The 24,290-nt window shown below is 59.7% G+C and overlaps 3 protein-coding genes and 1 long non-coding RNA gene across 9 annotated transcripts in view; 2 read left to right on the top strand and 2 right to left on the bottom strand.

The window, feature by feature from the left end:
* Window positions 1–1,659, top strand: part of AGAP3 (ArfGAP with GTPase domain, ankyrin repeat and PH domain 3) — a 66,063-nt gene extending 64,404 nt beyond the window's left edge. The window contains exons 16-17 of one of the 3 annotated variants that reach the window (XM_088147706.1): window positions 550–805; window positions 927–1,659. In XM_088147706.1, coding sequence (XP_088003832.1) covers window positions 550–805; window positions 927–1,169 — 499 coding nt within the window. In that variant the 3' untranslated portion in view covers window positions 1,170–1,659. The remainder of the gene's footprint in view (window positions 1–549; window positions 806–926) is intronic. The other 2 variants (XM_088147705.1, XM_088147707.1) reach the window with 2 other exon arrangements.
* An 875-nt stretch (window positions 1,660–2,534) lies between these two features.
* Window positions 2,535–8,405, bottom strand: GBX1 (gastrulation brain homeobox 1). The gene is made up of 3 exons (XM_088147709.1): window positions 8,210–8,405; window positions 7,612–8,172; window positions 2,535–3,205 (listed from the first exon to the last, which is right to left on the bottom strand). Exons 1-3 carry the CDS (start codon window positions 8,403–8,405, stop codon window positions 2,640–2,642), a joined length of 1,323 nt encoding a protein of 440 aa, XP_088003835.1. The 3' UTR covers window positions 2,535–2,639.
* Window positions 8,406–10,257: 1,852 nt separating this feature from the next.
* ASB10 (ankyrin repeat and SOCS box containing 10) lies at window positions 10,258–19,472 on the bottom strand. Of its 3 annotated transcripts, XM_088147702.1 has the most exons (5): window positions 19,193–19,472; window positions 15,124–15,391; window positions 13,051–13,555; window positions 11,447–11,560; window positions 10,952–11,286 (listed from the first exon to the last, which is right to left on the bottom strand). In XM_088147702.1, exons 1-5 carry the CDS (start codon window positions 19,470–19,472, stop codon window positions 11,101–11,103), a joined length of 1,353 nt encoding a protein of 450 aa, XP_088003828.1. In that variant the 3' UTR covers window positions 10,952–11,100. The 3 variants fall into 3 exon arrangements, with proteins under 3 accessions (XP_088003827.1, XP_088003826.1, XP_088003828.1); XM_088147701.1 differs by having other exon boundaries at window positions 10,258–11,560; window positions 19,193–19,395; XM_088147700.1 differs by lacking the exon at window positions 19,193–19,472 and adding an exon at window positions 15,611–16,265 and having other exon boundaries at window positions 10,258–11,560.
* LOC112543214 (uncharacterized) lies at window positions 15,184–19,356 on the top strand. 2 transcript variants are annotated; one of them, XR_003086587.2, is made up of 3 exons: window positions 15,184–15,323; window positions 16,272–17,021; window positions 19,218–19,356. It is a non-coding gene; the product is annotated as an uncharacterized LOC112543214 (long non-coding RNA). The 2 variants fall into 2 exon arrangements; XR_003086588.2 differs by having other exon boundaries at window positions 15,217–15,357.
* Window positions 19,473–24,290: the final 4,818 nt, after the last annotated feature.

The raw sequence follows: 24,290 nt of genomic DNA, 5'->3' as shown, positions 1-24,290 counted from the left end.
GCCAGTCACTGGGACTCTGCGCAGGAGCCTGCCCCTTCGAGGCCTGTGGGGCAGGCGGAAGCAGCGGCTCCCCTCTCTCGCGGCTGCTGGGTGGGAGCGCAGGGGTTAAGCCCGGCCCTGGCTGAGCAGGCCCAGGGGAGCCAGGCTGCCTTGTCTGGGCTGTCCTGTCACTCACTCATCTGGACACCCAGACAAGAGCCCTTTCTGCCGGGCCTTATCAGTGGCTGAGCGGGGGTCAAGGGACAGGGGAAGCTGGGCATGCTCAGTGCTGAGCAGCAGCCGCACTCAGCAGATGCAGATGGATAGAATAGGAGGCAGATAGCAGGGCGCTGGCCACATCGATCGGCACCCCTTTGTGTGGTGGGAGATGGCAGCTGTGATAGCACTGCCTTGGTGCCTTGTCCGTCTCCCCCGTCCCAGTCTTTCCAGCTGGGGACTCTAGATAGCGGGGCGTCTCTGGAGGGAGGGCAGCAGGCGGTGTTCAGGATGGCTCCGTTGGAGGAGCTGGCTGGACCATGGCCACCCGTGACACCCCTTTCCCCTCTGCAGGGAAGAGAAGGAGCGCTGGATCCGGGCCAAGTACGAGCAGAAGCTCTTCCTGGCACCCTTGCCCCACTCGGATGTGCCCCTGGGCCAGCAGCTCCTGCGGGCTGTGGTGGAGGACGACCTGCGGGCAGTGGTCATGCTGCTTGCCCATGGCACCAAGGAAGAGGTGAACGAGACCTACGGGGATGGAGATGGACGGACAGCGCTGCACCTCTCCAGCGCCATGGCCAACGTGGTCTTCACCCAGCTCCTCATCTGGGTAAGGAGAGGGCCCCTCCACTGGCTCCCCTCCCCTCCCCTCCCCCAAAAGTATTCCCTGGCCCTCCCCCCACCCCACCCAGGCCCGGAAGGACCTCTGAGCTTCGTTCTCGTCCCTGCAGTACGGAGTGGACGTGAAAAGCCGAGATGCCCGGGGCCTGACTCCACTGGGCTATGCGCGCCGTGCCGGCAGCCAGGAATGTGTGGACATCCTGCTCCAACATGGCTGCCCCGGGGAAGCCGCTGCGGGCAGCCTCACCCCAAGCTTGCCTCGCCGAAATGTCAACAACAACGCGTCTGGCACTCTGCTCTCTGAGCCAGCCTGCCCCGTTGGGGCCCCGGGAGCGCTCGGCCCAAGCCTCTAAGAAGCAGGCAGGCAGCAGCACGGTCTCACTGGGTGGCCTCCCGCGTGTCCCTCACCACCCTTTTGGGGCCCAAAGAGACTAGAGCTCCTTGGAGGGGCTGGGGGTATCCTTCTGCACTCTCCACCCCCCCCAAGACCGAGGGCACATGGACTCCACTTGGGGTGCCTGGGGACCCCCCATCTATCAGCTTCCCCCTCGCCCACTTTTCTGCTTCTCCCAGGGCCTGCTGCAGTTCCTCGGCCTGGCGTAAGGACTCGTGGGGGAATGGGTGGGGAGCAGCTTCGATGCTGGTTGACGTTTCCCAGCACCACTTGTCTCAAGTCACTTGTGTATAAAATGTACATTGGAAATATTTATATGACAGTCTGTAAATAAGGTTTTCTGCCCTGTTTGTGTGTCTGTGTGTGCAAGTGTGAGAGAATGTCCCCACAGCAGAGAAGCTGCGCAATAAAGGAACTGCTCCACTTCCCCTAAAACCTCTGCCTTTGGTTTTGTGATCCTGGTGGGAGGCGAGGGGGCCAGAGAGGACAGCTTTCCCCCAGAGTTGGCCTGTGGAAGATGTGCCAATGGAGTGTGCAAACCCCAGCATGCTCCTGGCAAGGGATGGGGAAAAGAGGGCCCTTCCCAACTCTGCCCTTGAAATCTGAAACCCTTGCAGGGCGGCAGCCACCCTTACCCCCCCCCACCGCACCCCACCTTGCGTTGTGGCTCCTGAAGCAGGAAGGAGCCCGCCGCACTTCAAACTGGAGCTTAGTCCCTACTGTTCCCCAGAGCAGCTGAGAAAATCTCTGCCCTGCAGAAGGTGAGGGGGCTCCAGGGTCTCGCTTGTGCCTACGATGGGGGGGGGGGCGCACAAGGCCAGTAGTTACTGCAGCCGGCAAGAGGCTGTTGCTTGGGGACCACAGCTTCTTGCAGCTTGAACAGAGATCCAGGCCTAACCGCGAAGGAGCAGCGCAGTTCTTCAGGGGAGGCTGGAGGGACTCCAGGCTGCCTGGCCCGCTTCCCGGCTGGCCCCTTGAAAGATCAGCCAGCAGCGGGGGCACCCTCTTATCCCCTCCTATGTTTTATTTGCCAAATGCTCCCTACTGGAATAAGTCTTTCAGAAAATAGACAGGACATAAAGCGTCCCTGTAAGAGCTAAGGGGCAGGGGCAGAAATGTCCGCTTCCCAAACCATTCCTCGGTGGGTGGGATAGTCCCTCTCCTCACGGCCACGGAGGGAGGTGGACATCCGCCGCTGTCGGCCCACATGGTGAGGATCCTGCCGCCGCGGGAGGCGACTACGCAGGGAACCAGGTCCATAGAAAATAGATTTATTGATCAATACACGACTCTGCACGGAACAGATACGGGGCGGGGCGCGGGGCTTATGTACAGAAGGCCGAACGCGGGTGGGGAGGAGGGCGCGCCCGTATGTACAGACTTTACACCGAATAAATAAGGGGGGCTGTACAAGAGCGGCCGCGGGGCGTCAGGGACGCTGGCCCTGCTCCAGCTGCTGGTGCTGGCTGCGCACGGCGAAGCGGTTGACGTGCACAGGGATGGGCACCACGATCTTGGGGTTCCGGACGGGCTCGCCGGAGCGCCCCGTGACGTTGCCGGCCTTGATGCGCTTCCACTTGGCGCGCCGGTTCTGGAACCAGATCTTGACCTGCACCTCGCTGAGTTTGAGCGCGTGCGCGATCTGCGAGCGCTCCGTCAGGCTCAGGTACTTCTTGCAGTGAAACTCCTTCTCCAGCTCCAGCAGCTGCTCGCTGGTGAAGGCCGTGCGCCGCCGCCGGCTCTTGCCCGGGCCCGACGCGGAGGAGGCCGCCGCCGCCGCCCCGGCCCCGGCAGTAGCCGCCGCCGCCGCCGGCTCCCCCGAGCCGCGCTTGGCCTTGGCCTTCGCCGCCAGCGAGCCGCCGCCCGGGCCCTCCAGGAACGGTTCCTCTTCGCTCTCCGCCTCCGCCGAGCTGTCCTCTTCGCGCTCGCTGCCGCAGGCCGCCTCCCCCGTCCGCCCGTCCGCCTTCTCCTCGTCCGAGCTGTAGGCCTTGCCTTCTGCAGAGAGAGAGAGGCAGAGAGGGGGAGGGAGGGGGTTGGGAGCTCCGTGAACCCGCCCGAGGGTGCGGCAGCCTCTGGCCTGGGACCCCGCATCGCCCGGGCCGGCAACGCAGCCGAGCACCGGGGCTGGCGCCAGAGTCAGCTGCTTCCCGCGTCGGCCCGACGGCCTGGACTCAGCCGAGGGCCCCTGCTCTCCTCGCCATCGCCGGCCTTCCCTGGCCCCCGTGCAGGCCGGGCCCGCCCTGGGAGCCCTCCGAACCGGGGGGGGGGCGCCCAAGCCGGGTTGGTCCTCCCGCGGCAGCCCGGGCCTGGGAGTGCCCACACGCCGCCGCCGCCGCCGCGCCGGGCAATCCGCTTTCGCGAGCCGGGGGATGGGGCGCAGCAGGAGGCACGACCGGCAAGCTCCTTCCTGCCCGTCTCCGGGGGCGTCGCGAGCGGGACAGCCGGCGAGGCGGGCGGTAGTGCCGGCGCAGCTTAGGTGCCGGGTGGACGCGGGAACCGGCGTGAGCGCAGGCAAGAGAAGGGGACTTGCGCGCCAGGCACCCGAGGCCCCGCTGGTCTGCTGAGTGCCGGCGGGGCGGGTCTCCCTCGAGAGGCGGCGGCTGCTCCTCGCCGGCTCTGCTGAGCGGATGCAGAGTCCCTGAGGCCCTTTGCCCCACCTGCTGCCCCGGCAGCCCGCTTTCGCGGTCCGGAAAGCAGCTGGGCAAAAGGGAAGCTCTGGGCGGCCTATTGCGCGACAGGTCCGGTCCGTCCGAAACGTCCCGCGAAGGAGGTCGGGCTTGTCAGTGGCGGGGGTGGGGGCGTGGATTTGGCGCCTCTGGACAGCGCAAGAAGGCGCTCCGTGAAAGGCTAACGCTTTTCTCCGGCTGCCCGCCTGCTTCAGTGGCGTGGCCCCCGGCCTGGGTGGGTTTTCTGCCAGGAGGCAGCGGCGGCCCTCTCCGCCGTTTTCAGACGCAGGGCTTGCCCCTTCTCCCACCGCCGCTCTTTCTGCAGCCACTTGGAGAAAGCGGGCAGAAGGCCAGCGGCTGCCTTATCTCCGTCCTCCGGTCGCTTGGTTGACAACACCCGGAGGCTGCTGGACCCCAGCTCTCCCCCCTCCAGGATTGCCAGCACTGACCTGCAGAGGCTTCGGGGGGGGGGGGCTCCCAATAAAAAAACCGCTTGCTTGGGAGTTGGTGCCGCGTTCGGGGAAAGAGGCCTGGCCTCCGGGACCTTCCGGGACCCAAGATCCCTCTTTTCCTCGCAGACCTTCTGGCACTGGCTAGCCAGCTGCGGCGGCCCCTGGGTGGTTAGTCGTGGCCTGGAAGCCCGAGAGCTCTTCCAAAACGGCCTTCGCTGGACGGGCCCAGCTGGTGGGAGCTGCCTGGTAATGGAATCTGAGGCTCCGGCAGGCCAAGCCGGCGAGACGCGTCTGCAGGCAAGGGAGGCGCAGGGAGCTCCTGGCTCAGGATTCGGGCAAGACCGGGGTGGGGTCAGTTGACCGAGAAGCTGCCTCCGGTCTCCGTAAACGAGTCTGGCTATTTCTGCTTGTTTGAATTTGGATATCCTGGCATCCTTGCCAGCCCCCTCTCCCCTGCCATCCTCTGCTTCTTCCTCGCCGAAACAGCAAAAAAGCGATGCCAGGGATGACCTAATGGCCGAGTGCCTCTGGGCGTATGCGGAGTGTCTTTCTCGCATGCCCGAATAAGTACAGCCGATTACTAAGCAGCTGACGCAAGGGAAAATCCTGCTGCGCCAGGCAGGTTGTTAGCTGACACAAACGAAGGGGAAGGTCCCTTCAAAGGACTCCTGGTGTCAAGGGAAGTCCCGGTGGACTCGCCCGGTGGTCTTGGACCGCCACACCGAGGGGCTGATCGCTGCCTTCCTGCGATACGTTTTTTACCCTCCCAGACTAGCCTGGGGGTCTTCCCAAACCTCCATTGGCCTACCGGAGATTCACTTCGGCAGGACGGGCTCGGCTTGCTAGCACCACAGCCCCAGACCAGTGCTGCGATGGCCGGGACAAGCCTGCTGACGCAGGGGCCTCCAGAGGATCCCGAGGCAAGCACAAAAGGAGACCTGGCTCGCCCTCCCAGCGGTCCTATCCTTTCCCAGGCTTCTCCGGGCGGGCGCGACGCGGCAGAGACCTCACCGCTCCCTGCGCTGAAAAGGCCCCAGGTGCCCGCTTGCCCCCCGCCCCGCGCGTTGAGCGTGTTGGGGTGACCCGACCCGTGGCAGTGCAAGGCTGCCCGAAGCTGTTCAGGCCCGGTCGCAGGCAGGGGCTGACGGGGCACGTGCCGCTCGCTGCTTCCTCAGCTAGGCTCCAGGGCCAGCTGCCGCTTCTGCTGGCAGCGGCTGTGCCGGGAACGGGGAACTCCAGGGATGCTCTGACCTGGCCAAGGGGATGCCCAGGCCTGGAGATGCCGCCGTCTTGGCAGGGTCATTCTTAGCAAGCAGCACCACCTTGGTGAGCTTAGATTGGCCTCTCCTGCTGGGGTGGGGGCAGTTGGAGACTGAGGTCCAAAGCCTCCTGGGGTGGGGGTGTTGGAGAACAAACGCCCCTTCCCCCGAAGTCGGCAAACTTCTATCCTAGAAACCTGCATGGAAGCCCCCCGGGGCCGGGCTGTTCAGTGGTCACCACCTTCTCCAATAGGGTCCCAGGTCCTCCCGCAGGACTTGGACCTTCCTCTGTAGCCACTCTGGTCCGCTTGGAGGGCTTTCCATCACTGCAGGCCTCCAACAGCTGTGGAGAGGGGGGACCATCCATTGCACCTACTCCAGAAGGCCGGGCTGCTTCTCCTGGAGGCCGACAAAATGGTCAAAGTCACGCCAGTGCTCTGCCCGGGCTAGGGGACCCCTACCCTGGAGCCCGGGGACTCACTGCTGAAGTGCGGGAAGTGGCCCCCAAGACCCTGCGGGGGGGCTATAGTAATTCCACGGTACGGGGGGAGTGTTCTTCTTCGTCCACTGATTAAGTGGTTATTAAATGTTTGCATCCATGGCAGCCGCACTAAACCTCGGTTGCTACCCTGACTGCCCTGAACAGCTCCCGGCAGGGAAACGGGAGCACTAGCAAGGTCGCGGTTTCCTTGCTCCGCAAACAAGGCGGTCAGACGCAGGATGGGCTGCTCCCCTCCCATCTTCCATATCGGGGGTACGGGTCAAAACGGACCCTGCTCGCGAGATCCAGGTCCAGCCCACCGGTGTGAGCGACGGGACTACTCGGAAGTAACCGTCTCTCTTCCCAGGACCCGACGGCTGCTCACTGTCAGCTTCTGGAACTTTTTGCTACAAACCGGCCTGAATTGGGGCCCTGGCTCTTTCTTCGCCTTTTGAGAAGGAGAAGCGCCAAAAGACGTTCCGGCCCGCAGCTGTCAAAAGACGCTGAGAGCAGGTCTTGTCCCGGTCGACCCGCCCGCTCGCCCGCCGTTTTTCCGCCAATTTTTCTGAGAGCCGGGTCCCGCAACTGCAAGCGCCAACTCCCGCGGCCGCTCTTCACCCGGCCGGAACTCCTGCTCGCTCTGGAGCGTCGGCCAGGAGAAAAAACTTGGGCCCCTCTTTTTCCAAGCCGCCGGTCATCTGGCTGCTCCAGCTCGCGGGGCGACCAATTTCTGCCGGGGCTGGGACGGCTGCTCCGACCTGGCCGCGGGTCCGAGGCAGCCTGGTGAAAAGCCCGCTGTCCTGGCCCTCCGCCCTGAGGTTCCTTTGGCCGATGGCATGGACAGCCCGGCTCGGCCGCTCCGCAGCACCAGGGACAGCTCCGTCCCCTCCTGCCCGGGGTTTTCCGAATGGCGCCCCGCCGGCCCACGAGAGAGCTCTTTCGCCAGAGTCGGGAGAGGTCTTTTGGCACTCCTCGGACAAGAGCTCTGTGGGGGCGGCTGCAGCTGGGGGTGCACGGAGCCGAGAGGCCTCTTCCAGACCAACTCAACTCTGTTGACAGGGTGGTGCTGGACAAGAGTCCGGGAGCCCACGACTCCTCCGTGCACAAAGGGGAGTGCCGTTCGGGAACAGACTTTACGCCCGCGCGTTTGGACATGGCGGCAGCGGGGAGGAAAATGCAGGAACCGGACCGATCGGCTTGGGCGCCCGGCGGCAGAGGCGGACCAAAAGCTACGAGGGCTGCCAGCAAGGGAGGCGCGGGAGAACCGCGAACAGCTCCAGGTTGCCTGCTGGCCAGTGGGGAAGGGAGAACGGACCGCGCTGACCCGGAGAAGCTGCCGAGCCACCGGGAAGGTTGGCCATTGCCTTCATCTTCCCCGGAAACTCGGTCCGTTCCCACCCGCTGGTTGCCCCACAAGGCACTCCCGTTTTTGAGCAAACTTTCCCGCCGCAAGAAAAGTTCTTGCAACGGGGGCAGCGGCCAGAGGGTCCATTCCACCGTTTCCTCCCCCCATCCCACCCGCTGTCCGCGACAAACAACCCACCTGCCAGGCCAGGAAAGGGATCCGGGAAGTGCAGCGGTGGCTCCAGAGGTCCTTTGTCCCGGGCGGGAGACAGCTCACCATTTTCCAGACCGTCCGCCACGCTGCGACGGCGGCAGGGCGGCTCGGTGCTACTTCGCCCCGCGACTGGCAGTTCCTGAGATGGGTAGAACCCGTCTGGGGGCTCCCCGAAGCTTGGCAAGGCCGTGGTGAGCGCCACCATGGACGGGACGGCTTGGCCGAGACTAGCGCAGAAGGAGTTGGTGAGGCGGCCGGCGAAGGAAGCCAGCGGGGCCAGCGGGGGCAGCCCGGTGGCGGCTTGCAGCGGGCCGTGTGGCAGCACCAGCGGGCGGTAGGGCATGAACATCGGGTAGCCGGTGTAGAGCAGCGGGCCAGAGCGCGGGGCAGGTGGCGAGTGCCCGATCAGCGAATCGATGGAGAAAGCAGCGCCTTGGCCACTAGTTGGCCTCTGCATGGCGGCTGCCCCGAGCCCGCCGGCACTTACCGGCCTGGCTGCCCCCCCGCCAGAGTCTCGCTGGGCGCCAGACTCCGGGTCACCCGGAGCTCCAGCCCCGGCGAAGTCACCGCGTCTCTCTTTCACCCTCGTCAATGCGCCGGGGCTCCTTCCTGCGCTCCGGGACCTTCGACGGAGCCGCCGCGCTGCTGCCTCGGCGTTCCTCCCTCTGCCGCCCTGGCGCTTGGCTGGCGCTGTCTGCCGAGAGAGGGCGGGCGGGCGAGCGAGGAGGGAGGAGATGGCAGGGGAGGGGGAAGGGGTGTCGCCCTGCCTCTGCGCTCATCCATCTTCCTCAAATTCCGCTTGAGTTCCCCCCAGAGCCGCCCGCCCCACGGCCGGGCCAGGGAGCAGCGGCGGGTTCCCACTGGAGCGGCCAAGGGGCCCCTGGGAAGCGCCGCCCCCTCCCGCCTCATCAGCCATTATGACTGGTGATTGATGATTGCCAATTACCGGCCGGGCGCACAAGGGCCTTTTGTCGGGCTGGGCGGGACCAGCTGCCCCGCGGGCGGGGGGAGGGATCGTACGGGGACTCTCCCACCAATCGACTCCCGCGGGGTCACCCTCTCCGGCGCTCTCCTCTTCTCCCACCGACTCCCTCTGCTCGCAGCCAGGATGGGTAGGGATCAAGTCGCTGTATTTGCCGGCCCTTGGGTCGCTTGGGCATCGCCCTGTTATGTGCCAGCCTCCCCCTCGCCTCAATCGCTGATTGGGACGCTGCCCTCCTCGCTAAGCAGAGGCTCCTTTCCGGCTTTCTGCCTGGCCGCGAGAGCCGTCCTTCCCCATGGCTGTTGGCATGGTGCCCCCCCGCCTTGATCTTTCCCATTCTCCTGCTCGAATCCATCCCGAAGCACTGCCAGTTCTGCCGTTCCACAGGTCTTGCCCAGGGCTGGGCTCTTCCCGCGAGAGCTGCTCGCTGCTGGCCAGCCAAACTGGACAGGTTCTTTGATCCGCGGCCACCCCCGATCCTTTCTGGGGGGGGAGAAAATGCCCACAGCACACGCAGTCCTCCCTAGCCCTGCCCCCCCAACCCATCTAGCAGAACCAGAGCCTTCAGGAGGAGGGGGAAGGGGCCGCCTCGAGACCCTCTTTCCTCCCCTTTCCAGGACAGGAAGCACGCAAGGCTCATCTCGCCCTCTGGCTGCCTGCGATGGCCGGAGCAAGAAGGTATTCTGGCTGGCCTCCCTCAGAGTCACGCGGAGGGCGGAGACCAGTCGGTTGTCGCCAGCGCCAGGGGGGCACACCGGCTCGACTCGAGTTGCTCTCCTCTTCGACCCAAAGTCTCTCGCCTGGACCGCCCCTGCTGCGCCCAGTGTGACTGGCCGGTCTTGCTTTTTCAGCCTCCGACGGACCCCTTCTGTGGCCCCGGAGAGCGGTAGACACCTCCCTGCCTGCGCTGCGGCCTTGCAGCCTTTGCTCCAGGTACAGGACGGTGGTACGAACAGGTCGCTGGGATAAAGCCAGGTGGAAGCTCCGAAGTAGAGGATTCCCTGAGTGCTCAGAGACAGTGCACCCCCGCCCCCGCGCCTCCACCGTTTCCTCCACTTAACTGTTTCCCACTCAGCCAGCCGCGTCCACATCCTCGTGAAGGCCGGCCGCAGATTCCCGCCCCAGACTCTGTCCCACCAGTCCCCTGCAAAGGACCTGTGCGTGTGCTGGGCCACTGAGGGCCTCCATGGCCCGTGGTTATTGCAGGGACATTATTCCTGTCCCCGCAAAGAGCTTCCCGCGCACGGTAACAGCCGGGCCCTATCTCAATCACCGCCAGGACCCCCCACCCTTCCTCTGATCCGATCCCGCCGCTTGTCTGGCAAAAAGTGCCCTCTGCAAGCTGCATTCCATCTGGGCCCTGCAGCGTCGCCTGGCGGGGACCTGTGGAAGGGGCACCAGCACCTGCTCGCCTGCCTCTAGGACTGGCACCCGAGTTTGCCCATCAGGCTCTGCCGGGCCTTGGTGAAAACTGGAGCCTCTCCCCTATGGCCGCTTCTAAGGAAGGGCACCTGCGCAGGCAGTGTTTGTGCCAGTCTGTCCTCCAGTCATCTTCATCCTTGCCTTTCCTGAGACTGCAGATGAGAGGCCGACTGGCAGGTGGAGTGCTACCCTGCCCCACAACACACAGACAGAGCCATGCACCACAGAGAAGCAGTATCTTTATTACACACACGGGCAATCTTCAAAACAGCTGCAAGCTTCCCAGATCTCTTTAGCAGGCAAGAGAAAGAAAGTGGGGGATGGGGAAGAAAGGGTGAAAGAAAAGGAAAGTGAAGTGGGGAGGGGAGGGTGAGAAGGGGCTTCTCCAGGCACGTGGGACAGGGTCTCCACCGGCTTTGCTTTGATCCAGGGTGCATAGAGGCCTGTTGCCTTTCATCACTGGTGCCCCACGTCGGTTTGGGGATTCGGGGAAGGAGGGGCTTTTCCGCTCTCCAGTGCCACCCCGGTGCTCTTCCAAGAAAGCAGTGGGGGCAGGGCCGTGGCTGGCAAGAAGAGCCAGGCTGGAATGGGAGTCCAGGATGGTAACACAAGGGCTAGTTTCGTCGGGGGCTTATGCCTCGCCTGCCTGCTTGGCCCCGCCAGAGCATGGGGCCTGTAAAGCAGATGGGGGGTCCTTTGGTCTCCCTCGCTCCCAGCCTGGCTGGAAGGAAGCAGTCGCAGCACCCCTGTGCATCCATGGCCCTTTCTCTTCCGGATCCCGTGGCAGGCTCCCTGGATCTTTCTCTGGGCTCGCCGGAAAGGCGGGGAGCTGGGGGACTCTCTGTTTGTTTCTCCCTCATTGCCGCCTCCCTGTGCCGTGAAGGTGGTTTCCGCTGCCCTGGCCGTCTGAAAAACGGCCAGAGCCGTGAAGGCGCTGGGTTCCCCGTGGAAGTGGGGCCACGCAGGACCTGCCAAGCTGCGGATGAAGGGCGAGGGTGGGGCGCTTCGCTTGGCCCAGATTCGAGGCAGCCCGCCCCCCCCCGCAGGGGCTGAGAAGGAGGGCCCAGCGGCTAGTAAAGCACGTCCTCGAAGCGAAGCAGCACGAACTGATGCAAGGCGGGCGGCAGCTGCAGGAGAGGCAGGGCCTGGAGAAGACGGCCTTCCAAGCAGCTGCGAAGAGTGCAACGGGCCAGGTGCTGCAAGGTGCGGGGGCTCTGGCCTAGGGCGAAGAGGGACTGGAAGAACCGCGGATGCTGCTGCAAGAAGGGAAGCGGAGGCGTGAGAACGGGCAACACCACTCCAACACGAGTGCCCCTTCATGCTCCGAAGCCCTGGGGTCACCCGTGGATCAGGCCATCTGCTGGGCCTCGGGACGTTCGTGCCACGGCTCCGGGCCGGGCGCGCACGCTGACTCACCTGCACCAGCTCTTCTGGGACAGCTTGCTGCCACGCCTCCGTGACGGGCACGCGCACATAGCAGTTGAGTAGGACCTCGACGGTGCGAGGCGAAGCACAGCAGTGGCGTAGCACCTGCCGAGGGCCGAAGAAGCGGGGGAGCTGCGTAAGTGCCGAGCACAGGCTGGCTGCCTTGTCCTGGAGCTCTAGTCCCCTGGAAGGAACCCTGCCTGAAGCTTGAGGTACCGCTGGGCCCAAAGAGCGCAGACGGGACCCCTTTCCCGTGCTGGCCTCGTTCTCCGCAGCTCAGGTTCACCCCAGGGAGCAGCCGCCGCCCTATCTCGGGATGAGAGCCGTTTGCCTTTGCTTTACTGGGATACCTATTAGGGGATGTCCGCCCCGCCCCGCCCCTTTTGGCAGCGGCCGTGCTCCAAGCAGGTCTCCCCGATGAATTCAGATCCATTGAAATCACCACGATGTTCGCAGTGACGCCAGCCACGGCAAACTGAAACGCGGTTTCCAAGTTAACCTAATAGCACCTCCCCCTTCGCAGGTCGAGCCCGACTGGCCCTGGCGAGTGCCACGTGCCTGCGGTTTGCCACTGCCTTCCTCCGGATTTGTTTACACTTCCAGTCTAGCCTCGGGCCGCCTCCAGCCAAAGGACTAAGAGGGCACAGCCCCGCTCCGCTCGCTGCTTTGCTTTTCCAGCGAGAGAAGACCTGCTGGCTCCGGGCCTGTGGAGTCCTGCCCCTCTCTTACCCGCGTCCCTGACCTGGCTTGAGCCTCAGCCTGGAGGCCTGGGCGGAGAAAGCCTCAAACCTATATAGGCTGGGATGGGTTAGGGTTCGGCTGCAGGAAAGCCAAGAGAGGGGTGCGCGTTGTCCGGCAGCCTTTCCTTTGGACTTAAAGGGCGCGGTCAAGACTGACCTCCGCTTCTCTCGGGGACGTGTACTGAGGGAACGCAGCAATATTCTGGCTATCCGCGAGTGAACTCCCCTGCGCAGCTCCCCAGACAATTCCTGCCCAGAGCGAAGAGTAATGCGAGCCCCAAAGTTCGCATCTCCCTCATTAAGATCGTGAAAGACCCACTTTTGAAGCACATATGCGGCCCCCGGGCTCCCCAAGGTTGCGCGGGCCTGGACTGCCCTGCGCCGCCCAGCTCCAGGCGACGAGGTCGAGGCCGGGCTGGCTTCCTCCTCGGGCCTCGGCTGCCTCCCGCTCTGGGGCTGGACCCTGCGCCAAACGCAGACGGTTCCTGCTGCGTTAAGTGCAGCAGCCTCGGTATCTAGACAGAACCGGGGAGTTGCTGGTCTTTCTCGCTCCTCTCCCGCAGGAGAACGCAACTTGCCACGCCCTGGAATCGAGCAGCCGTTAGCTCGGGAGGTGAGGGGGTCCTGCCCCTCACGTCGCTTGCAGTTCGGCTGGTCACAGACTCTCTCTGCCCTAGGGGTTGGCGCAGGGGGCGAGGGGAGTCCGCGCTGCCCTCGGCACACAAAGGAGCGGGCGACGGCAGCGCTGAAGGGAGCTTTGAGGGAGCCGGACCAAGCTATGGTGACCCCCGGGGAGAGGCGCTTCCCTGCCCGCGACTCTCCCCGTGACCGCGCGGAGACCGGGTCAACCCGCACCTTGAGCAGAGCTCCGGGCCAGACGCGCACCGCGCCGTGGTTAAGTAGGTGGCGCACCACCAGCTCCGGCTGGTGCTTCAGGCGGTAGGCCGCCACTTGGAGGGCGTTGTGGAGACCCGTGTTGCCGCTGTAGCTCATGATGTTGACGTTAGCTCCGCGGGCCAGGAGCAGCGCCACCACGCGGTGGTTAGCGCTCTTGCAGGCCTGGTGCAGCGGGCGCTGGCGGTCGCGATCGGCGGCGTTTACTCGGGCACCGGCCTGCACCAGCTGCCGACACACGTCGTAGTAGTCGTCCGCGGCCTGGGCGGAGTGCGCCAGGGTGCAAGCAGCAATCAGCGGGGTTTGCCCCTCGGCGTTCTTGGCCTCCAGGTCGGCCCCGTAGCTCAGGAAAAGGCGCACGTGCTCCACCAAGCCCAGCCGAGCTGCCACGTGCAGCGGGGTGTCCTCTTCCTCCTCGGACACACAGTTCACAACGGCCCCGTGGGACAGCAGAAGGCGAGCGCACCTGGGAGAGGGGAGACCACAGGAAAGGTCCTGACGCTACCGGGTCTTTCCGGTGCCTCAAAAGCTCCGGGGATAGCGGGAACCGCAGCCCGGCGCCTTGTCGAAGCGCAGGGTCCTGTTCGTGGGGTCTGCCCTTCTTCTCGTCACCCCACTCCCACACAAAGAAAGGCGCGGGCCACGGATTCATCTTTGAGCCGACATCACACTAGCGAAGGCAAGCTTAAATCGCTGTAGGAAGGGCTGGTGACCCTCAAAGGTGCCGTAAGCCTCTCGTGGGACTCCTGCGAGGACGGGCCCTTCAGAGCAGCTGCAAGCTACAAGAAAAATGCCGCGCCTCTCTCCCCCTTTCCTGGCCTTGGGGAAGGGGCCGCTCTTCCGAAAGGGGCAGCGGGCACCCCTTTTCAGCTCTACAGCCTCCTAGGGGGCCTTTCCCCACTGCTCAGCTGAAAAGGTGGCCGTTCCCCCATTTGCCATTTGGCAACGACCTTTTTTCCAGCGGCCCCACGACGTTCCCTTAATTCCGCCCCCAGCCCCGGCGTGCCCAAGCTCATCTTTCCCCCGAAGCGAAGTCCGAGTGCCTGGGAACAGAGGCTGTAATGGGAAAGTCAATGTCGCGCCCTCAAGGGCTCCGCCACTCAAGGATGGGTAGAAAGCAGTTCGGGGAGCAGCGGGGAAAGGCCGGAGTGAACCTGTTACCCCCGCCGTCAGGTCCTACCCGCCTCTACTCCCCCCCCCCGCCCCCTGCGACCGGGTAGCGAGGAAAGGCCCGGAGCGTCCGCCAGCACCTTTTGGTGATGGAAAGCCGGCCCTCGGCGCTTTCCTGATTTGGGCGTCTCCCGCTAGCGGCCTCCAGCGATTCCTGGGCCAAGATACCATCAGCGAACACAGGCGTTTTATCACTTCCCGGGAGGCTGGGCGGTATCACGAGCGGAGGTGCCTGCGTTGCCCTTTGGATTTGGGGGTCCCACGACTCGGGAAAGGAAAAAAAAGGAGTCCCACGCGCAGCGAGCCGCCTTAGCCCGGTGCGGAGGCCTGGTAGACAGGGTGAGATGGGGGAGAAGCCATTTCTGACAGCATTCGCGCCCCACCACTGTGGGTCTCCTCACCACAGAACACGAGCCTCACACCTGGTTCTGAGACCCGTGGCTAGCGGCTGGCCGCCGCCTCCTCCCGCCCTTGCGGGTGTGAGGGTTCACAAGCGCTGCCGAGATGGGCCCGGGCAGAACACCTGGAAGAAGCCGGATTCAAAGAATGCTGCAGGATTTGGCACGATCCAGTGGATCAGACTCTTCCTTCCACAGCCTTCCGGCTGCCCCGTTTTGGGTCTCTTCCCACCTCCGTTTCCTAGGTCTTCTGTTTCAACGTCCCAAAAAACCAGAAGGGTGAAAAATATGGCATAGAAACCCGGTTCCGGGGACCTGACGGCCGGGTCCCTTCAAACGCCCCGGAGCTTCTGAAGCCCTCGCCCCGCCCCGCCCCTTCCTCTACCGCAGCCAGCGGCTCAGGGCGAGGCCTCGGCTGTTCCGCTGCAGGGCGCAGGGCGCCGCGACGCAAGGCGGAGCTACTCACTCGCTAGAGTCAGGGCTCCGGCAGAGGTGGAGCGGCTGAAATCCGCCTTCTGAGACGGCCCCGGGGTCAGCGCCGAAGGACAGCAGCAGCCGGACGCAGTCGGTGGCGGCCGCCGCGGAAGCCGCGTGCAGGGCCGTCTGTCCGCCCGGCGCCAGGTCCACCTCGGCTCCGCGAAGCAGCAGATGGCGCAAGCAGTCCAGGTAGCCGCGGCTGGCCGTGATGTGCAGCGGCGTGGTGAGCTCCTGCTCGTAGGTCAGAGACCAAAGCCCTGGGGACAGAAGGCCACAGGGTCAGGGGCCCTGAGCGACGCGAAGCCGAGGGCAGTAGCAACCCGCTGGCACTGGCCCCAGTCCAGCCCGGCTCTCCCCCATCCCCAGCTCCAGCTGCCTACCCCCGCAGGGGGCAAAAGCCTAGGACCGGCCACTTGGGCCCCTCCCTGCCTTCCTCCGCTAAGCTGCCCAGCCCGCTTCACATTCTCTCTGCGCACTCAGCCAGCGGGAATTGGAGCGATACTGCCGCCACTCGTCCGAGTCACTGGTGTCGAAGATGGAGTTGGGGCCCACGCCGCTCTCGGGGTCTCTCAGGAAGCAGAGAACGGCACACCCGTCCCCCACCAGCAGGGCCTGCCAGAACGCCTGCGCTGCTCCCTGCACCGTGCGCGTCGCGATGGGCTCCATGGCTGTGCCCGAGCCCGTGCCCGTGCCCCGGGGGCCAGGGCAGCGATCTCTCTGGCGGCTCGTCCTTCACTGTGGGGGTGACTTTTATTCTGGGGCACCTGGCCTGGAGTGCAGGGAAAGGCACAACCCGGGTGGAAGGGGGGTGGCCGGCTGCCCGCTGAGTGCCTGGGCAAGAGAGCGAGAGCAGGAAGCGGCAGCGTCCAAGTGCACGTAGGGGACAGAGTGCAGGAGGCGCCCCCACCCCGTTCGCCGCCGCAACTGAAGGCAGGTGAGACGATCTGTGCCCAGGCTGTCGGCAGCCTTACGCTGATATTTTCAGTACCGAAAATTGCCCTTTTTTCCTGATTAAGCACACAGGCAGCCAACGTGTGTAGAGGGTGTTCCTCTTTCCCTCCTCTCTGGCTTTTGGGAAGCCACCTGACCTTGATGGGTCATCAGTAGATTTCCCTGAAAGTCCTCCTTCTTTTACAGTTCCACCCCCTGGTCCCTGGTCGGCCAATGGATTTTCATATCCAGTTGCCACAGCGTGTCATTCCAGGCCACGATGAAGAGCTACCTAGAATGCTGCTGCTAGAGATGAGGGGTGAAGCTGCCTGGGCATGGCTGCAAGAAATGCAAGCTCAGGTTTGAGCCTATCCTGGGGTGCTAAGAGTGGTGGAGCAGAACTGCTTCTCTGCTCTTGTTGTCAGTCAGAAACGCCGTTCAGAGGCACAGAAGATCATTGCTTTGTCCCAGCTGGGAATGTCTGGTGGGACATTTTGTGGCTAAGGCACTGCTGGTCAAGAGGACCTGGAAGCTGGACCAGACTCGGAATCTGAGGAGCTGGCAGGAGGTTTTTGAGCCTGCAGAACCTGAGGACAGGTTCCTTGTGAATCCAACTCCATCACCTGCTGGCTGGACCTTTGCCCCACCTGCTTAGTCCAGGCTGTCAGGGAAGAGACAAAGAAGTAGGCCTGGCAATAGTCAACATCTCATTGGGGGAGGGACCGTTCCTGTCTGGATTGAGAAAGTTCCTGGTTTGCCCCCTCCCCTTCTGCAAAGCCTGCTTTCGACCTAGCAGCTCAGACAACCCCTGTTCCATATCTAACTTTCCCTTTTGGGGAGAAGTTGATGGTGCAGCAACTGCTAAGGACTCTGGAAGATGTGAATTATCAGGACTCTTGGCATCGAGGATCCAGGCTGGGACACGGGACAGTGGGTCATTCTTATGGATAGCCAATGGTGAGATGGGGGGATCAGATCCATCCTTGTCCTAATGTTTGTTTGTTTTTTTGTTTATCCAATGTGTATGGCTGCCCAACTATTCAAGAAAGTCTGGGTGTCAAAACAAAAAGAGAGCATTTAATGAAAACAAAAACCCAGCTAAAAAACTCAACCACTACACGCATACAGTACACTATGCCAGAGCTCCCATGCTAATGTCCCAAGCACAGTCTTTCTGAAAGGGTTGGGGACTGAGGGCATTGGTTCTACTCCTTCGTAACTGAATGTTCCAGTGGGTGATTATGGGGCAAGAGAGCCCTCAGGCACCCTAGTATGGAGAACCCCAGGGCTCAATCCTCTCCCTCATTTTACTTCAACATCCCCGTGAAGCTTCTGGGGGAGGTCATCTGCCAGTTCACGATGAGACATAAGTATGCCGATAACGGTCAGTTATCTATCTCTGCTCCCAACCAAATGGAAAATGCCCAGATGGATGGAGAAAAACAGACTCAGACTCCACTCAGGCCAGATGAAGCGGCAGCCACCGACTGCAGGACTGTGTCACCACTGACTAGAAAGTGATGCTCCCCTAAAAGAGAAGGCTTGCAACAAGGATCTGCCTGGGCTCATGGCTCTTGATCGAGGAGCAGGTGGGGCTGTGGCCAGGAAGTTCTTTGCCAGCTTCGACCGATCTGCCAGTTGCAGCCTTTCCCAGAACAGGGGGCACTGAGGACATTGCTCATCCCCTTCCCAACTCTTGCTTGGATTATTGTAGTTTGCTGTACAGGGGGAATCCTTAAAGACTACAGACTCGAATCTGCTGTCCCGAATTCTGCTCTCTGTCCAGCCCCCCTCCAGCTCCCCCTCATTTCACTCCATCACCATTTTGCTTTCTATAATTTTTAATGTATTTACTGATTGCTTTTACATTTGTTGTATGCCGCCCAGAGTCACCTGTGGTGAGATGGGCAGCTATATACATTGGTTTAATATTAATTAATTAATTAATTAATTAATTAGATTTGCTCAGGGACCTTAGGGGAGGGATTTTGTCAAGAATACAAGCCAACTATTTCTGGGTTTTTAAGACACACTTCATCAGGTGACTTAGACCCAGCAGCTGCATTCACACAACCTGATAAAGCTCGGTTGGTTAGATTCTTGATTCTTTTTTTTTTGGTGACCAAGCATCTTGTGGGAATCAGTCTGTTTCATTTGTTTGTGAACCAAGAAAATGGGTTAGGCATTAATGAAGTTGAATATGTTGGGAGGAGGTAGGCAATCTATGTAGATCTTTTTCCACCTGCTTATTGACTCTTTCAAGGGTTACTAAGAGATACATTTCCTCTGAAAAGCATTTTGATTCTCCTTCAGCAAGATTTGGCTTCTGCATGCCTGAGAAGCTTATTATTAAAGTAAGTGCTTTAAAAAACTAAACTATTTTAAGGGAAAAACTACAGCTTTGTGGAGTCCTGGGGTTCTCTGAGCTTGGTGGTTTTCCTGCAGACGTTTTGTTACCCAGCTGGGTCACCTCTTCAGTGCTGGGTAACAAAACCTCTGCAGGAAAACCACCAAGCTGAGAAAGCCCCCAGGGGTTCCACGGTTCAACCCTGAGCTACAGAGACTCTCTTCTGTTGGAACTACAGCTTTGTTGGCTCTTTGCCTAAAGTATTTTTCAGAGAAAGGAGTGCCCACTCCCCCCCCGCTGAGATGGAACAACTTTTGCCCCAAGTGGAGTGGATGGAAAAGTAGATTGTCCCCTTCAAGGGGATCCTAAAGGGTCTGTCCACTCCTGCTGACAGTCCAGAGATGCTGCTGGTTGCACAGCCTGTACAATGGTTGAACAGCCTTGCTTCCGGTACCTTCAGCCCTGGCATCCTAGCAAAGCCCCCCTCTGGGCAGGGGCGGGGCGGGGGGAAACACATGTATCTTTGGCAATGCTCTCCTCTCTGGGTCACCTGCTGCTTGCCTATTGACTGTACCAGGGACTTAGCAACAGCTACTTTGGCCCAGAGCACTTGTTCACACACTTCCTGAGGAGGAGGAGTATTACTGAGTGGGGGGGATTTTAGCCTGCCCATTGGATATTATACCCAACTTGCAACCACCTTAGTTTCCTGCCATGCAGTGTCCAGTACCGCCACCGCTCCCAAGGCTCCGCGGCCTCTTATCTTCACTCCTGCTCTTACCCCATTTCTGACTTGTCCATCGCAGGTCCTGACTCTTCACGTGGATGACCAGGTTGACCACAGACTGCTCTGAGAAATGCCGCTGCACCTCAGCCAGGTTCCCCGTGTACAGGGCGTTCTGCACCACCATGTCCCGGCACTCCAGGGGACCCTCACGTGCTCTCCTGCTCTGCAGCATCCCGGGCCTCTCAGCACTCTCCCCCCTCCACTGCCTCGGCCTCTCCCTGAGCTCTTGGAAGGGCCTCCTGGAAATCCCGGGAAAGGAGAGGGGGTGTGACATCGACCTGAAGGAATGGCTGCCTCAAGCAAGCTGCAATCCCCAAGCAAAGCCCCTTCTTGCACCTCAGGCCTGATGCAGCCCCTATAAATAGCTTTTTTGGCAACAGCAATTAAATCATCTGCTGGTTGATCATCGCTTCCCAAAATATATTCCATTTCTGTGCCAAGGCAGCATGAGTTCTGTGCCAGGCCCTGCCCACTATACTCCATGGAACTCAATGGGCAAGCTTACAGCATGGAAAATCACAAGTGTCTCCAAGCATGTGCAGAGTGCCTTCTAATCAGCACTGAGAAATCACAGGTAGCCCCTTACAGTTAGGCATAAGGAACAATCTGAAATCCAGTACCTTCTCTTGCAGAAATTAGGGAAAACTCTGCTGTGACTGTGTTTGGTGGGCAGGGGGCGGTGATGGTGGTGAAGCATTTTGAAAGAAATAAGGTCAGTAGTGCCTTCTTAAAGGCAAGGCATGAAGCAGTTTTCTTCTAATCTATTTCTGAAAGTGTTAGAAGTTCAGACAGAGAAAAAGGAGAATCTGGCAAACTGCAGATCAGTCTGTTATCAACACCTGGGAAGATTCTAGCTCAGATCACAAAGAGATTGGTTTGTAAGCACATTGAAAGCAGAAGTCAGCATGGATTTCATGAAACTACGTCATCATAGAATTGGGAGGTCCAATCCATCTAACCCAATCCCTTGCTCAATAAAGGGTCCACTACAGCATCAACATTTGTCAGTAACACATTTTGCTAGATTAATCTCATTGGGTATTTTGCTCAAGTAACTTCTTTAATAGATTGTGGGAATGCTGGAGACATAATAAACCTTAATTTCTGCAAAGTATTTGGCAAAATACCCCATGACATACAAGCTAGCTGATTAGCAAGCTAGTTAGCTATGAGCTGGGTGGCATGAAAGTTGAATTGATATATAACAGGCTTGAAAATCATACTCATTGGGTGCTCACCAATAATTCCTCATCAGTTCAACATCTACTCTTCAATACTTTCTTTAATAATTTGGATGAAGTGAAGGCTTATCAAATGTGCAAATGATACAAAATAGGGTGGATAGCTAATAAACTAGAAGATAGAAATAAAATTCAACATGATTTTGGTATGTTGGAGAAATGGGATGAAAGTAGTAGTTAGTGGAAAAAAGAGCAAAATTCTTCATTTAGGAAACAAAGCTCGAATGTACAAGCATAGGTTGGGGCATATCTGGCTTGGTCTGAACGGTGGCTGTGTGCAAGTGACCATGAGCCGGCAGCAAAGAAGGCAGATGCAATGTTAGGCTGCATCCGCCAAAGATCAGCCATGGGAACCAATGATTTCACTGTGTCCTGCTTTGGTCAGACCTCACATGGAGCCTTTTGTCCAGTTCCGGGCACCTCCCTCTAAGAAGGGATTCAAGAGAGTCCGAGAGCGCAACCAAGATGACCCGAGGACCAGAAAAAAGGTTCTGCGGGAAGACAGCGAAGGAGCTGATCAGGTTTAGCTTGAGGAGAGCTGGCTGAGGGACAGGTTGGAAGCAGCTGGGGAGTGGAACCGAAGACCCTGAGAGGCTGGGCTGGAGGGGAAGCCGGACAGCCATTTGCCCGGGATGCTTCAACACGGCTTCTTGCCCCGAGGAGTCCAGGGGCCTTCCACCTCTCGCTGTGCATGATCCTAAGGCGAAGATTGCTTAGTTGGCACACTGAGGGAGGCGGTCCTGGGACGGAAAAGCTGTAGGAAAGCCGTGGTAGGGGTCAAACAGCAACAGCTCGTCTCGTGGGCCTTTCTGGCCAAGAGAGGACACGTCCTCTTGTGGGCAAGCTTCCGCCCAGGTACTGCCTTGAGGCTTTAGTGCAGCAGCAGCAGCAGCAGCAGCAGCAGCAGCAGCAGCAGCAGCAGATCCTGACCGGGCAGGAATCTGGCATCTGTCCCCCAGAAGCAGAAGGGGTAAGCTGCTCTCTCCTGGGGAGGCTCCATACAAGCTGTCACAATCTGCCCTCCCACTTGGAGCTGAGCCTGCCCTCAGCCTTGGCTTCCTGGTGGACCGGCCTCCCTCCGGCTGGCTGAGAGGCCTCTAGGGAATCCCAGGGCTTCCGTCACAAGGGACTGCCTTCAAGCTCTGCAGGAGGGCCCTATCAAACCAAGAAGGTCTGCCTCCTCCAGCCGGAGGGGCAGGTGGAAGGGCTGGGCTGGGGGCTGGGGTCCTCTTCCTTTGGCTTCATCGGCCAGGCACGAAGGCCGCTCTTGGGGCAGCAAGAGTCCAAGGAGTGCCTCTGATCCTGGCAAAATGGCCCTCAGGGGCCCGGGCAGATCTGCTGCACGATGCCCCCGGAAACGGGCCTCCGCGGTCTGCTTGTGTCCCAGGCCCTTGGCGGCTGAGGGGCTGCTGCCTTGGCTTCCTTTCCTGCCCCGGCCAGCCCACTCGCCGGATCCTGAGCAGCAGCACGGTTGGAAATGCTCAGGATCAGAGTTCATTTATTTATTGCCATGGAAATAGTGGTCATGCGATCTGGGGGATGGGTCGGTCGCTGGTCCCCTGGTGAAAATAGCCTGCAGTTTAGAAAGCTGCTGCCTGAAGCCCCCTCGCCCCTCCAGCTTTGCTGCTCCTTCTGGTCTCGGAGGCTGTGCTGAACGGAGCTGAGCTGCCTGCTCCCCCCCGGCCCTTTAGCCCCCACTGAACCCGTGCAGCATCCAGCCCGCTGGACCAAGCCCGCTGTGCTGATTGCAGAGCGCAGCACTGAGGAGAAGAGCCCTGCTTGTTGCTTCGAGGGCCGAGGGCCTGCTTTGCAAGAACGAGGGGAAAGCAGAGATCCTCGGAGAGGTTGAAGGATGCAAGGCGGCGATCCCAGGGATCCGGTTGGCTGGCCGCCTTTGGGGAAGCCGGGCGGCGTTCCTGGGGCCGCCTCTCTTGTTGGGCAAAAGGCGCCTTTCGGGGGGCAGCAGGGCTGGGGAGCCCCTCGGGAGGCAGGCGGAGCGTCGGGACCATGGGGGTTGTGTCTGCGTGGAACGCCGGGGCTGCTCGGCCGGCCACTGTGTGGCAGCTCCCTCCTTAGGGCTGCCCCGGGCTGTGGTGAGCCAGCCAGAGTCATCGAGAGTCAGGTGGCATAGAAGTTTAAACAACAGCAACAACATCCAGAATCAGAAATAACAGAACAGAGGCCAGCAGATCAATATCGATTTATAACGTGAAATAAAGCATTCACAGAAGTAGAATTGGAAGAACTGCAAAGGTCTTCCCAGAGCAAAGAACTCAAAGCCTTGCCAGAAGTAGCTCAGACAGTAGAGCCTTCTCCCCAGAAAGAACAAAGCCCTCTAACTAAAAAACGGGACAAACCGAGACAAAGAATAACTGAGCATTAGAACAGCACAAAGACAACAGAATTAGGTTGTCTGCGTTGAAGCTTGTTACAAAGAAACAGCTAGCACAAGTATTAAATGATGCTAATACTGTAATATCAAATATAAACACCAGCTCACTCCAAGAAACAAACCAACTAATGCACAGCACCGCTGCAGTTACAACTGGAAACCTTAGATGCAGAATCAACAAACAAGAAAAAGAAAGCCACACAGTGCAGCGCTAAAATGGAAGATCGGGTTGGAATATAAGATCAGCATGGTAACATCAGATGCAAACAAGCTGGAACAGATGAAAGAAGAGAAGCTGAAGAACAAGAAGACCAAAGAATACCCGATCAAGAAATATCACCTAGGAACAAGGAAGATCAAGGAAGCACTGGAAACGATCGAGCAGCAAATAACAGCCACGGCCAAGAAGATCAGCAGATACAAAGCTCGAATTGCACACTCCAGGCAGAATCTCCAATTTCAGTCGAATCAGAAATGTTTCTACCAATCCATCAATGAAGACACTGCAATGAACTAGTCAACACCTGACAAAGAAGAAACAGTGCAGTTCTGGGCACGGCTATGGGACAACCCAAAGAAATACAACAAGAATGCAGCCTGGATAAAGGAGGTGGATAAGAATAAAAAAGAAGCTGAAATGAAAGAACTTGTAATAACAGCAGAAACAGTGGAGAAAAGGGCAAGGAAGACCAAGAACTGGTCAGCACCAGGTGAAGATGAACTGCATGGTTTTTGGTTGAAACATGTGACTGGTCTGCACTCACTCATAGCCAAGCAGCTTAGCACCATACTGCAAGGAGGCAAAACTGAAGATTGGTTAACATCTGGCAAAACCTACCTGATAGCAAAAAATCCAACAAAGGGGACAGCACCAGGCAGCTGCAGGCCAATTACCTGCTTACCAACAACTTTCAAATTGCTAACTGGTGCAGTAGCTGATCAGTCCAACAGCATCTAGTTGAAAAAGAGCTCTTTCCATCTGAGCAGAAAGGAAACAGCAGAGGAACAAAAGAACAGCTCCTAATTGACAAGATGATTTTGGAAAACTGCAAGAGAAGGAAGACCAACTTGAATGTAGCTTAGATTGATTACAAGAAGGCATTTGACTCCCTGCCACATGACTGGATAATCAAGTGCCTAGAAATAGCAGGAGTCAGTAGAAAGATCAGAAGCTTTGGGCAAAGATCAATGGCACAACGGAAGACACAGTTGCTGGTCAGTGGTGATAGACTGGGAGAGGTTAACATCAAGAGAGGAATCGTTCAGGGAGACTCACTATCACCACTACTGTTTGTCATTGCACTGATTCCTCTGTCAACAATACTGAACAAGTCAGGCCACAGCTATCAAACATCAAAAACATCTGCCAGGCTATCCCGCCTCCTTTACATGGACAATCTGAAGCTGTATGAAAAAACATCATCCGAAATAGAATCACTGCTCAACACTCTGAATATAC

The sequence above is a fragment of the Python bivittatus genome, unplaced genomic scaffold (assembly GCF_059951505.1).
Source record: "Python bivittatus isolate LINGU-HERP-01145 unplaced genomic scaffold, Pbiv_v1 ctg000600_np1212, whole genome shotgun sequence".
Lineage (NCBI taxonomy): Eukaryota > Metazoa > Chordata > Lepidosauria > Squamata > Pythonidae > Python > Python bivittatus.
This window is presented reverse-complemented; position numbering and strand designations above follow the sequence as displayed.